The 18,993-nt window shown below is 36.6% G+C and overlaps 1 protein-coding gene across 1 annotated transcript; it reads right to left on the bottom strand.

Annotated features, from left to right (window-relative positions):
- Nucleotides 1–5,879: 5,879 nt before the first annotated feature.
- LOC147636834 (uncharacterized) lies at nt 5,880–7,064 on the bottom strand. The gene is made up of 4 exons (XM_086799849.1): nt 6,817–7,064; nt 6,530–6,658; nt 6,231–6,404; nt 5,880–6,014 (listed from the first exon to the last, which is right to left on the bottom strand). Exons 1-4 carry the CDS (start codon nt 7,051–7,053, stop codon nt 5,907–5,909), a joined length of 648 nt encoding a protein of 215 aa, XP_086655975.1. The 5' UTR covers nt 7,054–7,064; the 3' UTR covers nt 5,880–5,906.
- Nucleotides 7,065–18,993: the final 11,929 nt, after the last annotated feature.

The following is an 18,993-nucleotide window of genomic DNA, read 5'->3' as shown; positions in this document are numbered from 1 at the left end:
ATCAAAGGGATTTGTGCAAAGGCAGACCATTCTTCATCACTTTATGGTTCATAATAATCCATAGTAGAGTGTCCCAATGCATAATCAATAAGGATTGGTATTGGTCTCTACAAGTTGTAGTAATTAATAGGAGCCGCTATCCTAGAAGTATTCAAGAACGATACCAAATACCTTGCAAAAGGCATAAGTACTATTTCTTTTGTGTCACAAGCAATGGCAATACTAAAAAGTTATTAAAAGTGATGTCTTTGCTAATATTAATGTGGTAAGATACATACCACTACATTGGGTGGATTTTTCTACTATTTCTTTTGTCTCACAAGCAATGGTAATACTAAAAAGTTATTAAAAGTGATGTCTTAGATACATACCACTACATTGGGTGGCTTTTTCTACTTGTTCACTGATTGAGAACACTTGAGTCTTGCAAAATAGAGACAAGAAAAAGTGGTTCTCTTGGGCCATGTCATTTCAAAGGCAGGCATCAAGGCAGATTACGAAAAAATTCAAGCTCTTGTAGCCCTCTCTTCACCATCAATCACAAGAGAGCTAGTGTCCGTCATACAAAAGGTCAGGTACATGAGTAGGTTTATACATCTCCTTGAATAGTTCCACAATACTCAAGATTGTCCTCTATGACATTGGTATCATGTCTACTAGCTCGACTTTCTTGCTCAAAAGTTACCATCAGTGCGAAAGTGCCTTCCCTCTGACCATATTGCATTATATAGTTTGTACTAACATTAAACAAAAGCGTATAGTGCATTAAACAAGGTATATACATGAGAAGACAGAGATGAAGAATGTACTTACTTGAGGGTCTTATCCTCTTGCATACTCATGCTCTTCTCTTGTGATCATCTCTCCAATTTGCGATGCCGCCGATATTTCCATACGAAGCCATTATATATTGATCACATTTGGTAGAGGTTCCAAAAGCTGGGCAGGAATGGCAAGTGTCTATTTGCTCTTTTGAAATCTCTTCTCTCATTCTTTCATCTGTTTATTGCATCCTTGTATCTCCCAATCCACTTCTCCATGATGGGACTATTTAGAATGCAGAATGTATTCACATTGTGGTGTAATGATTCATCCAATCTTCTTTGTTGCCTTTCTTTTGCTTGTGGCACATTAGTGATTAGTTGATCATCCTTCTCATTGCTCCTCCACAATCGTGGCATGGAAGGATCTATGCGAGATAGATGTTTTGAGATATACACAAAGAGACTCTTGCATCAAGTTTCAACCATCACTCTACCATGCTTGCTTTTGGCCTTGCTCTTTGTCTAAAAAATTCCTTTAAGATTTTCATGAACCTTTCAAGGAAAAAGATCCATCGAACATGAACAACACCACAAAGCGCCACTTCATCAGCCAAATGCACCACAAGATGCAATTGGCTAGTGAGAATTGTTCTAGGAAAGTTGTCCTCGATCATACACATTGCCTCAATAGCATTGAGACAAGCCATCTCAATGGATGTTGGATCTATCTCCTTTAAGGATATTTTAAAATTGAGATGATTGAGAGGTAGACATATAAAACTAAAGTTTAAAGGTTAAAGCTTAAAGTTATCCAATTCAAGTATGTACCTGAGCACTCTTAGAATTGGCGAGGATAGTTATGCATTGTCCAAAGCAAAACTCCTTTCACCTCAGTCTCACGCCTATTTATTGGCCTTGAAACATCATGTACTTTGATACCTCACCATAGTATCTCAAGCTTCTTAATAAAAGGCTCGAGGTACACATCCATGTTCACCACCTTATACTTGCCTGCTGGTACAAGGAGAGCAAGCATGATATGACCTTTCTTGATTGCCACCCATGGAGGGACATTGTAATTCACCAATACAATAGGCCAAGTAGACCATGATGTGGACTTGAAACCAAATGGGTTAACACCATCCATGCCCAAGCCAAGACATAAATGAAGGGGCTCATCTTTAAACTCTGGTCATTGAGGCTCCACATGTTGCCATGCCAGTGAATCAGCTAACAATCCTCATGATGCCATTGGTTGAGCAATGAGTAGAATGCCATGTCATGAGTTTTGTAATCCCCTTATATTAAAACATGTGTTGGATTCGAGGAATGACAGGGAAGGGTCTCAACACCTTCCAGGGAGCTTTGTCTCCTTTTGCAAATCATCCCTATAGCGGCTCTCCCCACATTGTAGACATTGTGTTGCATCTTTATTAACTCCTCTAAATAGCATGCAATCATTGGGACATGCGTGTATTTTTGTGTAATCCATACCTGGCATAGAGAGCATTTTACGACACCCATCTTGTGAGTTCGGTAATAGATTTTGAAGGGAAGAATCTTCTTGAGAAGCCCACAACATAACATAAGAAATCATATGTCAAAATATTAGCAAGGAGAGTATATAAAACATAAGACATTTTCTATTTAAGAGAATAGAATGAGGTGGTCTTACCGAAGAAGAAGACTTGTGTGCATCACTCCATCCATAAGTTGTTTGCAAGTTTAATAGCTCCAACTTTTCTCACAGTGTGGAGTACGAACATCCCTCATACAAAGGGGTGCTTGTCTGTCTATGCAAGCTTTCCTAATCTTGTGACATTGGAGCTTGCTCTCACTATCATCTATGACCTCCCATCCAAAGAAGTCATTCACCATGTTATCCATGATGAGATTCTCTTCCTCCTCATGTGGCAATGGTGTAGGCACCTCATTCATTGGTTGGGGAAGATAAGTCTCAACCATGCTTTCCATATAAAGCCTTGCCACCTTCCGCACTCTACCCAATGTCACCGAATGGTGTGGCATGTTACCTAGTACTCTCCTATGACTAATAGGAGAGTAAATATCAAGAGAGCAGCAAAGTATAATTTGGAAAAGCCCAGCATTTGCACGCATGAGGAGTGGAGGCACACACGTAGCTTCGTGAAAAAGCACCCACGTGCTTTTCAACAACAAGCAACAGTGAGTGCTTCCCAACTATGGAAGTGAGGGGCTTCACACTTCGGCTCAGGAGGAAAGTCCTCCTTCATTGCTTGTTTCATAAAGTACCTATTTTGGTAATCATTCCTTCACCTCTTTCATTTTGTTTTGTACTATATTGTTTTCTTTAACTAATCGTATATTTTCTTAATTGTTTTTTGTAGAGGGAGGTTGTTGGGTATGACCCAACAAAGTAGGAGTACGACTATGGCTATAGAGCCCCTCGTCCGTAATTATGGACGTGGATGCATACGTGAGACATACACTTGGACGAGTCCATTTTGAGGACTCAAGCATATGAGGTAAGTAGTGAAAAAACCCTTCTATTATCTACATCTAATTGTATTTTATTTTCCTATGCTTATCTTGCATATATTTAGGATGAAGGGGAAGAGGAAGAGAAGGATCCTGATTACGAGCATGAAGCGGTAAAAGGAAGTGAAGAGGAGGACAAAGACAATGATGATGAGCACTCACGATCTAATGAGGATTCCAATTAGCCACCTCTTCATTGATATATTTTTTGTATATATGGCCAAAGGCCTGACACTTCGTGTGAAATAAAATAAATTTTGGGCTCAATTGCATTCTTCACAATCTATGTGTTTCTCATGTTTATGTTTCTGTCATAAAACTGTGACTCTATTTTAATTTTTTTTAAAAGAGCTGAGGCAGATTGGGGAGTCCTGTGCAGACTCCCCCAGTTGGCCCCAGCTATTTTTTACTTCGTAGTACTTTTGTTGCTAGAGCAACGCAAATAGCAGCAAAATTTCGTTGCTATTTTTGTTGCCCAACATCGAACCCGTTGCAACAAAAATAGCAGCGTTTTTATAGTAGGCAAAAATAGCCCAACATCTCCCTACCCTTCTAGTTATAAAAGCGCTACTATTTTAATTGCTACACCCTCATACTATTGTAGTGTTGTCATTAGGATTAAGGGATATGCTTTAGGGAGACTATAGGGACTCACTAAGGTGAAGAGAATTCTATATGCTATTAGTGGTGCTTCAAGAGACTTGTGTGATGCTAGTTCTCCTATGGATTGTGTGATGCTAGTTCTTTAGGAGTCTCCTATGGATTGGATGAGAGAATTTTCATGCTTCCTTTAATGCTATTAACATAAATCCCACCCTTTGGCTACTAAGGATGCTAGATGTTTTCTATCAATGCCTTGAGGGACTCCTACAGTGTTTGTGGAACTCTAATGCTATGATTCACGGAACTCCTTGATGTTGGTGGACCTCATATGCTATGCTTAAGGGAACTCCTTGATGTTGGTGCTTTAGAGGACTCCTATCATCATGGTGGTTTTAGAGGTCTTCCATGGTTTAGATGAGACACTATCCATGCTAGTTTCTTTCGGGCTAGTAGCATAAATCTGACCCTTGGTTGTTGTTGTTAGGTTCTATAGGACCTATAACATATATCCCACCCTGGGCTGTTAGTTAGTTCCTCTAGGGCTGGGCGGTTAGTTTCTCTAGGGCTAGGTTCATGTATCCCACCCTTGACTACTCATACTATGTATGGGTACAATAATAATCCATGACTAATGATGGTTCCAATTTGACTCCTTGTGAACTAGTGATCTGTTGTTCTATCCTCTCACAAGAAGTGGTGTACCAAGTTCTATATAGGCTACATAAATCCATGTAATTATCTTAAAAGAAGATGTTTAATATATCCATAATCCTAGTTCTAAGCTTCTTGCTCTTTTGTTACTCATGATGATATTGGCCTCTTGTAGACGTTTCAAAATTGCAAATATATTTAGCCTTGATCAATGTAACAAAATAATAAAATATTCTTCTTTGGCCTCTTGTAGATGTTTCAAAATTGCATAACCCTTAATAAATGACATTAAATGAGGAATATATAAAAAGATACACTAATTCAAACATAAAAAATTTAAATTTTAAGATTTATTGTAAAGGTCATACAGGCACTCATTTTTGTGAGGTTTTTACCAAGAAAAACTATGAGACTTTATGATTTTAAAAATGATCTTCCTACCCTTGCTTCAATCCTCAAAACTAAGTAGTCCTGTAGTAGTATCTAAACTTTGAAAAACACTCTTAAACTCTAATGTCTTCTTTTGCACCCATGGGTGGCATTTTTTGATGCGGTAGTTGACTTACAAGGTCACCATGACACCAATGATGAACTAATGTGCTAGGTAACTTGATGAATATTTATTCGGCTGTAGCCAACTTACCCAAGGTTGTCAAGGGGTCACATGATGCACAAAGTAATTGAGAGACTTACATGTCGTATACATGCAAGTGCATACCTGCAAGAAAGGCTTTTTAAAATAGCTATTTTAATGTAATTTATTTAAAATGTAAATTTATATAGGTTTTACACTAAAACTTCATTATTGTATAGAAAAGGGGAATAAACATTAAAAATTAAAGAAAGGGAAATTTAAATGCATGCATGCATGCATGTGCTATATGCATTTCTACACATTGAACCAAATGCGCACACACAACACCCACCCCGCCCCCCCTCTTCCTTCTCTCCCTCCTTGAGATTAAGAACCTTCATTAAAGATGCCTTCTTAACACCCCACTAAACAATATGGATGAGAAATGACTAGGGTGAGGTAAGACTGCCTAATCTATGGATGTCTATTATTCTCTAGGAATCAAGGGGGTTGGTGAAAGCAAATGTATAACGACCCTTAGATCTTGTAGTGCTATTTCAATATCAATAATCCATGGATGCCTATTATTCTCAAGGGATCAAGGGGGTTGGAGAAAGGAAATATATAATGAGCCTTAGATTTGTAGTGCTATTTCAATATCAATAATAGATATATTCTGATTTGTTTTTGAAAATAATAGTGATGCAAAAGATGGAATTTCAATTTAAAGCAAAGTTATTACAGATAAGACTATAAATCAATAGAGCTGGTTCTGCCATGCTTGTTGTTTTACATAGTCAAAAAGAGAAAATTAAAAATTTTAAGTGTCCATATTTGATGCTTCCTTTTGAAGAGTTGTGAGAATAAGGGTTCTTAGTTGATCTGGTGCCAAGCAGTGTTCCCTTCTTTTTGAGAGAAACACAAGCATAAAATGAGGCATTTGAGAGAAACATAAGCATAAAATGAGACAAACATGCACATGCATTTGAAGATCAAAAGGAGAGCTAGAGTTCAAATGCGCATGCATATCAAGGTAAACATATATAAATCTAACAAAATATAGATAAGGTAAGGTTGTGGAAGATGATATTTGTTAGCAAAATGTTTTGAACTAATCTCACTTCCATGGCAAGGGCGTCGAATGTGAACATGTCGTCATGGCAGGCAACGCTAGCCTCCGACACGTTCAGCTTAATACTCTCGAAACTCTCGAGCAAGGCTACGAGCAAACCCGGCCACTTCTTGCAGGCGACGTGAATCATGTACAAGCCATGCTGTAGTGTAACAACGCGTACCTGTTGACGAGAATAACAAAACACGAGAACGTAAAAATGGTTTAAGGTTTGGATGTGCCATGTTTATATCATCATTTATAATAATCAAAGCAGGATCTAGCTGCAGATTCACACAATATAATTACCAAGGGAATTGCAGCATCTTTGAGGTTTTGACGCGCACTATGAAGCCTAATCTCCGAAGTAAGGTGGGCGATGCGCCCCTTGAGCTCTTGGATGTACGCGTATGCTTTGAGATTGAGCGTCGATGTCGTCTGCGAAAGCAATCATGATGCTCTCCTAATTAAGTTAGAAATTAACCCTACCTTACGACGGAGGCTAATTCAGCTGCATACTCTAATTGAAAGAGCTATTACGATTAAGATTAAATTAAATACACCACGAATTTTCATAAAAGAAATACGCTACTCACATCATTTCTATCCTTTTTAGGGCTTACTGTAGCTGCTGTGCCTCGACGTGATCCTTGGAGATTCTGGCGAAGTGTTCGCCTCAGCGTTGTTAAGGGTCTTTTGGGTTTAATTGGACGTCCGCGTAAGCTGCGATCGGTCCCGTTAGCGCAATTTCTCAGAACCCTTGCTGCCTGCAGCGGCAAGCTTGATTTCTGATCTATTATCTCATCGTGATTATCATCGTTAGCAGTCCTCATCTGAGGCCCGTAGAGCTGCTGCTCGATTCCATGTTATCCCTGCGTTAACAAAAAGATGCAATAAATCAAGCCAGGATGAATATTTGTAGAATCGCTAAGACGAGCTTGACTGCAGAAAAATACGCAAAAAAAAAACACAGAATTTTAGCAATACAGAGTGATAGAGAGACTGCGACATCCCCCATTATAGAGAGTAGTTTTATCGTCTGCGAAGGCCACAATGATACCGAATACATAATTGAAAAGACCACGTCCTTGAAAACATACATAACAACATCCTACTATAATCTACCAGTGAATTTGAAGTAAATGTACGCTCACCTAGTTAAGCTAAAAATCAAACAGAATTGGCTTTCTTTTTTGGACTAAGAGAGAGATTAGATATCTGTTTTTGGTGTCGATGATCCCTAGTAGTTGTAAACTTATAATGTTGTCTGTGCCTATACTCTCGACAAAAGGAAACAACACATTCACAACGAAAGGACTAAATGATGCGTCCCACCTCTGGTACAGATATTCTCTCGTGCTTGATAAAAATAGAACAATACAAAACATGGACGGATGGACGTGTAGCCTCAACCAGAGTCAGCTGTTGCAAAGGAGCGCGAGCAGTACCTAGTGTGTGTGATGGATATGAGAGAGAGAGATCAGAGAGAGAATTACAAAGAGAGAGAGAGAGAGAGTCGGCTGTTGCAAAGGAACGCGAGCAGTACCTAGTGTGTGTGATGGATATGAGAGAGAGAGAGATCAGAGAGAGAATCACAAAGAGAGAATCACAAAGAGAGAGAGAGAGAGAGAGAGGGGAAGTGATGGGTAAAGAGAGAGAGTGTGATGGGTCTAAGAGAGTGTGTTGATGGGTCTTTGAGACAGATAGAGAGAGAGAGATAGAGAAAATACGAGAGAGGGAGAGATACGGGGCTTTGCTTCTTCAAAAGACAGAGAAAGAGGGAGAGGGAGAGAGAAGTATTAACGGCAACACGAGGGCATCGATGAGTTCAAAGTGAGAGAGAGAAGATAGAGAGAGAAGATTGCGAATCGCGATCCGAGAGAGTACGTGTGGGGTGGGGTCATGCGTTTCCCGGCAGATTTGTCAGCGGTCGGAGCCGCTTCACGAAATCCAAAACACACGATGGAGAAAGTCTCCTTTGTTGTTAAGCCTCTGCGTTAGGAATGCTTAATATTCCCCCTCTCTCTAAACGTCAAGAGTCTGCTCTCCAAATGCATGCTTTGCATGGGCGACCTTAATGCCCCTGTATTACCAGTACATGTACAAAAGTTTGAAAGCCTCCACCACCCCGGCCCCCCTCTGGACTATTTGACACCCCCTTTTTTCAAAGGGCATCAATGGCGGACATTGTCGCTCAAAAATCGAGGATCGGGGTGGGCCGTCGGATTTTTGTTATCCATCCCTGTGAAATCTAAGTGTGAACCCTGTGTGATCCCATCTTGTGATCCCTGTGTAAAGGGAGCCAAATGCCAAGATGGGATCACACTTGGATTTCACATGGATCACAAAAAATCCGATGGCCCACCCGATCCTCGATTTTTGAGCAACAATGTCCGCCATTGATCCCCTTTGAAAAAAGGGGTGTCAAAGAGTCCCGAGGCCCCGGCCCCCGCAGCTCCCACGTGAACGGAGAGAGCCGCAATTTCTGTCTTGTTGCTTACCCGTGAAAGGTATCGAGACCTCATTCACTCCACCTTTATTAATCCTAGAAGATGCTCCAACGATTAATTCTTCCCTTATATTCATCCTACACGTGCTGCTGCTTCATAGGCAGCGTGCCCCAAGCGTTCAAATATTGGCAACCAGATGGACGGGGGCGATATCCCTCTCCAACCCAATGGGCGGCGGAGATCTCTTCCTCTTCTCGGCTTTTTTTCCCCCTTTTTTTCACTCAATGTGTAAAGCACCTAATTAAGGTTTTTCACACACATACTATATTGGTGGATGGTCTATAATATAGGTGGATGATGGTCTATAATATAGGTGGGTGATGGTCTATAATATAGGTGGATGGTCTGTGCTTGGACAAGCAAGATTGCATGTCCATCCTATTTCTATGGCTAAGATTCCTCCATAAAATTGGACACCATCCATATATGTGTAAAGACTCCGAATATCATCGTCAAGACTAAAAAAGAATGGCATCACAGTCTTGATCGCTAAGAAACTTCATTATACCATTAACTTTCAAACACCCCTCCATATTCAATATATGTTGCTTCATCACTCAAAACATCTAATATGCTTTAAGTTAAAACTCCTAGAGAAAGCCATGGTGTAAGAAGCATAGATAGTCAATCCCAAGCTTAGTTCATCTCTAGATTCACTCAAAGGACTTTGTTATCTGCACCTCTACTACTCACTTTCAATCAAGTACTCAGTACTGGTGTACTTTAATACTTTCCTTGAAACATAAATTGATATATCAATGCAAGTACTTAACTTAATCTTATTACAATTTGTTTTTTAACATTATGCAAAAGAACATGCGACAAAAACTTGTGTAAAAACTACATCTAAATAAGATAGATTGATGATTGATATAATTACATTTACAAATTTTTTTACTATTACACTAAAGAACATGCTACAAAAAACTTGTGTAAATACTACACATTTTGATTTCTTTTCTAAATAAGAACTCTACTTACATTTGAAAAGGACGCTTCTTTTGTGAATTGACAGTGATAGATTAACAATCGACATAATTACATGGAGTAGCCTTTAAATAACAATAAAAGTATAACCATTCTCTTGAACATGGAAGAAGATTTTTCAATAGTCTAAGTAATATGTGTATGCTAAGTGATAGAATAATTAAGTTGTTTATCAAATGGTCAAACATTCTTCCAAAGAACATACAAGTTGTGGGTGGGGATACAAGGGAGAGTGGAAAGACACTCAAACATTCTTCCAAAGAACATACAAGTTGTTTATCAAAATTAAGCTTTGGTGATTGGAGACCTATATAACATCAAGTTTTATAAAAAAACAATGCCCCACCCTCTCCTTGTAATTGCATGGGTACATGCTAGCTCTATTTTGTAAGGCCCCCTTTATGAGGAATTAGCATGGATGAGTAGCCTACATGCCTAGCAATGTTATAATCATAGCTTAGAGAGGTTTGTTACACTACCTAACATGTGACATGCAAGTGTGAATTGATATTCCCTACACTAGGGGATAAAGTAGATGCTCTCATTATACCTCATCCTTGAGTTGTAAGGCATGAACAAGTTTATATGGGACTAGAAGCTTCCCCAAGATGCATGTATGGCTTTATGTGTAGTCAAATATTACTTAATGAGGTAGTATGGTTGGTTGGATCAAGTTGGACTTGACCATGAGTGGTTGATATTAATTGACCCACTCTTTGGAATCTATAAAATGTAGTAGTGGCATCCATCCTCATGAATAATTCTTCATTCATCTACAATGACTACTTGTGTTCCTTTATAGTCTCTATGTGTATAGGCTCCATATCCTTATTTTTTGTTCATACAATGAATACTCCTTTCTTTGGAGCACATGAATGTGGGAAATAAATTTTTTGTCTATCATAATGATCTTTTTCAAAATTTATTAATTTTTCCATGGAAGGTTGTGTGTTTGTGTTTTGTATCACAATCTATAATTTATTACAAAATTAGTTTGATTTAAGTTCGACACCAACATTGTAAGCATCATTTATCTTATCATGATATGAAAAAATTAATATCGAGGCTGGTTACATTGCATGACAGGCTACATGCAAGTTTAGAATCATATTCCCATGTTTGGTTACACTAAGGGATATTGAACGAGATATTATGAGGACACCTAGCATAATGAAAATATTGGGGGACACCTAGCATAATGACATGTTTGGCTACACACTAAGGGATGAACACGATATTATGAGGACACAAAACATGACGACAGTATTAGGGGATTTTTTACAATAGTTATTGTCATGTCAATTTGAAGATACCTAGCTCTAAATGAATATCATGAATCCTAATAAGAGCATATATACAATGGTTTAAATAAGGATATGAAATAAACATTATTCAATGATGTTATGGAAAGGTAAATAATATTTAACAATAGTTTTGTAACTGAGCCAAAATGTGGATTTAGCAAGAAAGGTTGAGTTATAAGTTGAAGAAAAAGGAAGGTAAATAAAAATGAATTTACATGAGTGTGCTTGGCTAGAATACCCGTACACATGATATGAGTTTACAAAAAAAAAATTGTACGAAGAAAATTTATGATATTTAAAATCACTCAAGAGGCTCAAAAGAGCCTCAAAGATACTAAAAGTACTTTTGAGGACAACTTTTTAGAATAACTTGTCTTCACAAGTGATGGAAGGTACATACAAAAGATTTAAACACATAGAAAAGAATTCTAAATTGTACTTATAGCATGCTTACATTTAGAAAAAATATTTTTAAAGTAAAACTCAAAATTGAGAACTTTTTGGAAAAACCACCTTAATAATGAGCATGGAAAGATATGCTTTGTCGACATTCTAAGTACTCGTATTATCGATAAATTTATTAGTGACTATTTGGTTTTGTAAGTTTTGTTTTAGGAATTCCGATATTAAAGAGGAATGTTTTTTTTTACATTAAAAAAAAGTCTTTTAAGGTCATAAAAACAAGACTTTATTTTTTTCATATTAAAAAAATATTTTAAAGTCATAAAAACAAGACTTGTGTGGTAAGTCACATCATCTCCCTCCATGATCCAAGTACTTTTTATAGATCCAAGTACATAAGAATGTGTAATTTTTTGTTAGACTTTCTATATGATTTTTTAAATTTTATTTTAATTTGGGGATAGAGGGGGGATATATGTACATGGCCTTATGCAAGTTCTTAAGAAAGTTGCATCTCACTTGGTTTTGAAAGGACTACAAGTTTCTTCTTAATAAGAATGTTATTCTAGGATGGTCCATATAGAATGTCTTGATGATACTCCATTCTCATTAAAGTATTAGCTTTGGCATAATTTTTTAGGGTGCATAGATATGCACTCATAGTTCTCAACCATCAAAACCTTCCTTAGCTTTGTGAAACCATTAGAAACCCCCTCATCTTCTAGTAAAAAAGGGTATTCCCACTATGATGCACCATATAGAAGGGATCATTAAATATACAAAATGTTTACCATCAAATGAGAACTTAAAAGATTTAAGATATTTATAGGGTAGATTGTTTAGAAATCAACATTATATTTTCATCATAACTTTATTTGATATGGAAATCATCTTAATCTTATTGTAGATTATAACTTTCAAAAAACATCTCATTTATTTTTTAGGGCTCATATCGCACTTTTTAAATCAACTTTTGTGCATTTGTCGATATTTTTAAGGATAATGCATGGGGAAGTGTTCATGTGTGTTAAAGCCTAAAAATTGGGAAAGGTGTCATTATAGAATTTATTTTTATAGTATTCCTATTTTCACCCTATTTTCAAGGATTTTTATAGAATTTATTTTTATAGAATATCACCCTATTTTCAAGGGTTTTTTTTTATTATCTACGGTTTTATAAATATTCTTATTGCGACCTCATACAGAGAAAATTCACATTAAAAAAAAGATAAAATTGCTTCTTGTAAAATTTTAATTTCTAGTAACAAAAGCTCAAACATTCTTCCAAAGAACATACAAGTTGTGGGTGGAGAAACAAGGGAGAGTGGAAAGATACTCAAACATTCTTCCAAAGAACATACAAGTTGTTTATCAAAATGAAGCTTTGGTGATTGGAGAACTATATAACATCAAGTTTTTTCTTTAAAAAAAGCCCCACCCTCTACTTGTAATTGCGTGGGTACAGCTAGCTCTATCTTGTAAGGCCCCCTTTATGAGGAATTAGCATGGATGAGTAGCCTACATGCCTAGCAAGGTTATAAATATAGCTTAGATAGGTTTGTTACACTACCTAACATATGACATGCAAGTGTGAATTGATATTCCCTACACTAGGGGATAAAGTAGATGCTCTCATTATATCTCATCCTTGAGTTGTAAGGCATGAACAAGTTTATATGGGACTAGAAGCTTCCCCAAGATGCATGTATGGTTTTATGTGTAGTCAAATATTACTTAATGAGGCAGCATGGCCGGTTGGATCAAGTTGGACTTGACCATGAGTGGTTGATATTAATTGACCCACTCTTTGGAATCTATAAAATGTAGTAGTGGCATCGATCCTCATGAGTCATTATTCATTCATCTAAAATGACTACTTGTGTTGCTTTATAGTCTCTATGTGTATAGGCTCCATATCCTTATTTTTTGTTCATGCCATGAACACTCCTTTCTTTGGAGCACATGAATGTGAGAAATAAATTTTTGCCTATCGTAATGATCTTTTTCAAAATTTATTAATTTTCCCATGGAAGGTTATGTGTTTGTGTCTTGTATCAAAATCTATAATTTATTACAAAATTAGATTGATTTAAGCTTGACTCCAACATTGTAAGCATCATTTATCTTATAATGGTATGAAAAAATTAATATTGAGGTTGGTTACACTGCATGAAAGGCTACATGCAAGTTTAGAATCATATTCCCATGTTTGGTTACACTAAGGGATATTGAACGAGATATTATGAGGACACCTATCATAATGAATATATTGGGGGGCACCTAGCATCATGACATGTTTGGCTACACACTAAGGGATATTGAACGAGATATTATGAGGACACCTATCATAATGAAGATATTGGGGGACACCTAGCATCATGACATGTTTGGCTACACACTAAGGGATGAACACGATATTATGAGGACACAAAACATAATGACAATATAGGGGGATTTTTTACAATAGTTATTGTCATGTCAATTTGAAGATACCTAGCTCTAAATGAATATCATGAATCCTAATAAGAGCATATATACAATGGTTTTAAATAAGGATATGAAATAAACATTATTTAATGATGTTATGGAGAGGTAAATAATATTTAACAATAGTTTTGTAACTGAGCCAAAAAGTGGATTTAGCAAGAAAGGTTGAGTTATAAGTTGAAGAAAAAGGAAGGCAAATAAAAATGAATTTGCATGAGTGTTCTTGGCTACAATACATGTACACATGATATGAGTTTTCAAAAAAAAAATGTACTAAGAAAATTAATGATATTTAAAATCACTCAAGAGGCTCAAAGATACTAAAGTACTTTTGAGGACAACTTTTTAGAATAACATGTCTTCACCACAAGTGATGGAAGGTAGATGCAAAAGGTTTAAACTCATAGAAAAGAATTCTAAATTGTACTTATAGCATGCTTACATTTTAAAAAAAGCATTTTTAAAGTAAAACTCAAAATTGAGAATTTTTTGGAAAAACAACCTTAATAATGACCATGGAAAGATATGCTTTGTCGACATTCTAAGTACTCGTATTATCGAACAAATTTATCAATGACTATTTGGTTTTGTAAGTTTTATTTTAGGAATTATAATATTAAAGAGGAATGTTTTTTCACATAAAAAAAATCTTTTAAAGTAATAAAAAACAAGACTTGTGGTAGGGTACATCATCTACATCCATGATCCAAGTGCTTTTTATTGATCCAAGTACATAAGAATGTGTAATTTTCTGTTAGACTTTCTATATGATTTTTAAGTTGTTTTATTTTAATTTGGGGATAGGGGGGATATATGTACATGGCCTTACGCAAGTTCTTAGGCAAGTTGCATCTCACTTCGTTTTGAAAGCACTACGAGTTTCTTTTTAATAAGAATGTAATTCTAGGATGCTCCACATAGAATGTCTTGATGGTACTCCATTCTCATTAAAGTATTATCTTTGGAATAATTTTTGAGGGCGTATAGATATGCACTCACAGTTCTCAACCAACAAAATCTTTATCTTAGCTTTGAGAAACCATTAGAAACCCCCTCATCTTCTAGACAAAAAGGGTATTCCCACTATGATGCACCATATAGAATGGATCATTAAATATACAAAATTTTTACCATCAAATGAGAACTGAAAAGATTTAAGATTTATAGGGTAGATTGTTTAGAAATCAACATTATATTTTCATCATAGCTTGATTTGATATGGAAATCATCTTAATCTTATTGTAAATTATAACTTTCAAAAAACATCTGATTGATTTTTTAGGGCTTATATCTCACTTTTTAAATCAACTTTTGTGCATTTGGTGATATTTTTTTAGGATAATGCATGGGGAAGTGGTCATGTGTGTTAAAGCCTAAAAATTTGGAAAGGTGTCATTATAGAATTTCTTTTCTATAGTATTCCTAAAGGAGAAAAATTACCCTATGTTCAAGGATTTTTATATATATTATCTATGGTTTTATAAATATTCTTATTGGGGCCTCGTACACAGAGAAAATTCACTTAAAACAAAAGATAAATTTGCTTCTTGTAAAATTTTAATGTTTAGTAAGTGATGGGGTGACATTATTTGAATTATTTCTATCTAACTTTGATGCGTGTATGTACCAATATCTTTGTTCAAATTTGTTTTATGTATGGGAGAAAATGTAGACTCATACAATTGATTATAGTAAAGCTTATGATAAATAGTTTTTGTTTTTGAGATCTTGTTTGTGGCATCTAATGTTCTTTGAAATTAAAGCGCTTCAAATTTGGCAGAATAGTAATTTATAATTTTTGTAAAAGTATGACTTGTTAAGTGATCAATCTTTTGTGGACTCACTATGCTCTATAAAAACTTGTATAATAAATTGTGATTTTGAGGTACCATTTTGAGGTACTTGGTTTTACTGTGATAGATATATACAAATCACATTGCTACTAAATTTGTTACAACCAACATAGCACAGAAGTTTGAGGTGATTTCGTTACAACCAATATTGCAAAAAGTTTGAGGTATATATTTAAAAATACAATGGCATGATATGTAAATTACGGGCATATACATATAGGTACATCATAAGAAATAAAGCAACTGGATTTCTAAATTTATGGCCATAGACATGTAGTACATGTGAATTGAAAATGGAATAGGTAAAAAGGAGGAAAGTATAGCTGCCATGGAAAATATATAAACAAAGTACCTTGTATTCATAGAGATTATTAACAAAAGTACCTTGTATCCAGGGATTTCATAAACGTGTTCACAAATTCGTGATCACGTTAACAAAACGTGTTATTAACATTCTAAAACATGTGATCACAACATATATTCACAAGACTTGATCTCTTACCGGCCAAAACTTACTATTCTTGTAAACCTGCTGGGATTCTTTGTTTCCCGACGGGGCCCGTCGGGAAACAAAGAATCCTGGCGGGCATATTTCTTATTAATAAAAGGCGCCCGACACCCTTCAGCCGGCTTTTTGGGAAGATTGTCCTTGTTTTGGGGGCGTCACATCTTTCCTTGAAGTGCTTATAGAGCTCCCGGTTGGCTAGGAGCGTCCTCTAGGGAAGAACGTCCTTATCTTAGGGGCTATTATCTTTCCTTGTTGGGCACTCCTAAGGCTACTGAGCCACTAGTCCTCAATTCTTTGAATTGTGGGCAGAGTGTGGTTCGTAGCTAATACTCGCGGAGATTTAGGGACAAAGTTGGAGTCACTTCAACTTTGCATTCGAGCAGTGCAGGTAGTCTACCTTATTCTGCTCTATAAATGGTTTGATGGAGCCAAGAGTTCTCCTTAGGGGCTTGTATTGGTTCTCTATTTTTTAGTGTTATTTTGGTTATTACTTTGTTACTTTGATTTTACTATTTCATGAAATGAGACTTGTAGACAATATGATTTAAACTATGACCCATGTGATACGCCGCGTTACCGACCAAGTATCGCATGTATCACACGCAATAAAAACAACACAGGCGGCGTTATCGGGGCAAACCAAACAAATTTACGACATTTTTTGATCGCATTACCGATCAAATGCCACAATATGCAATCAAAGCATATGCACTAGCGAACGACACCAATTTGCTGCGTTACCAACAAGGTGTCGCCCGAATCTATGGGAATAGGAATTGGATACGGACATAAATTAGCCGCGTTACCCACCATATGCCCGCATTTGATAAACGGAAGGGAAGGTGACATCGTCATAATGATACTATGCTTGCCGCGTTACCGACTAGTACCATTACAACGTGCCATACTTACCATAGGACATAACTCGGCCGCGTTACCGACCATGTGCCCCATGATAAGCACCATTCCGAAGAATGGCCTTACACACACGCATCTCTCGTGTGGCGGACCACCCACATCTAGCCGCGCACTGCGACTGTGGGCGGTTGCCCGCACGAGTACTCACACACCCACACTACCCACATGCAGATAAGACATTACCTGTGTGTAAACAACTGTCAAGTAATAAATCCCCAAGGGGCCCCGTGGGCTTCATATATATAGAAATATGTTGCCCAACGGGAATTCTGACGGCCCTGGCGGTTCTTGTCGGGTTTTAATTATACCCGGCGGGCCCGTCGGGTTTTTTTCTGAATCCCTACGGGATTTTGGCCGGTTACCAGGTAACCAGCAACCTAGTATTTTGTGAACGTACAATCATGTAAACATGTTATTAACATGTTCACATGTGTTATTAACAAGAAAAAACTTGTGATCGCGTGAATATTAAATCCCTGCTTGTATCCATGCCCTGTATTCATGAAATTATGTATGCATCAACATGTAATGAGGCTTGTAAAAGAGTTTTACTCGATCCATGCTCCTATGTAGATATCAATACTTGTCACTTGATTATGATTTATTAATTATTACTCATCATAATTACTTCATCTCTCTCTCTCTCTCTCTCTCTCTCTCTCTCTCTCTCTCTCTCACACACACACACACACACACACACACCCCTTTTCAATGATAGATTTATGCATCTCATGCATGGGAGATCAAACATTGAAGGTGTAGACATATCATGTTCTAATTTTTAGTATTATCAAATTCACAACAAGTTAAAGTCATTCTAACGAATTAGAAAACATATCATAATTTAGAGTTATGATTATTTCATATATATTTAAAAATATGTTATAGATGCAATAGCATTGATTAGAATATATCCTAAAAAGACTAGAATAGAAAATAGAGAGTAACCCAAGGAGAGAAAATGATCGAAGATTTAGTGTATACCCTAAAAAGACTAGAATAGAAAATAAAAAGATTTAGTGTATACCCTAAAAAGACTAGAATAGAAAATAAAAAAGTAACCCAAGGAGAGAAAATAATAGAAGATTAGCATATACCCTAAAAAGACTAGAATAGAAAATAGAAAGTAACCCAAGGAGAGAAAATCATGGGTGGAATAATGATAGAGTGTATAAATATTTGGTGAGATTTTGTGAGAACATTTCAATAAACTTGTGGGATTCATAAATTTTGAATCTTATCTTGGATTACACAATATAAAGTGCTACATTTTTTCTTTTGAGAGATGATTTTCCTACATCTATACTCGCACACATGAGGGTGTCCCTCCCCACTTCCTTGCAAGAAGACCTTATAATATGATGCCTCTTGTCATGCCTAGTGTGATTTAGGCCTCATACCTCCCCTCCTCATTTGAACCCTAGTGTGATTTGAACCCAAGACTTGATCTCTTCGCATGAATTTGATGCACTACCACTAGGCTATGCACTAGCATAGCCTAGTGGGTGGCCCTGCCCCATTGATCCCTTGCAAGAAGACCTTACAATATGATGCCTCTTATCAATGCCTAGTGTGATTTAAACTTGATACCTCCCCTTCTCATTTGAACCCTAGTGTGATTTAAACCTAGGACTTAATCTCCTCGTGACTTTGATGTACTACCACTAGGCTATGCACTAGAAAGATGCTAGAGTTATTAACATATTTCAAAATTTTATTTGGAATGAAAAATAAGCTATCCACTTCTAAACTAAACTATCCACTTCTAAAATAAACTACCCACTTTTAAAATTACAATACCTCC

The sequence above is a fragment of the Cibotium barometz genome, chromosome 7 (genome assembly GCF_041138505.1).
Source record: "Cibotium barometz isolate CiBa-2024 chromosome 7, ASM4113850v1, whole genome shotgun sequence".
NCBI classification, from domain to species: Eukaryota; Viridiplantae; Streptophyta; class Polypodiopsida; order Cyatheales; family Cibotiaceae; genus Cibotium; species Cibotium barometz.
Note: the sequence above shows the minus strand (reverse complement) of the source record. Positions and strands in the feature narration are given on the sequence as shown.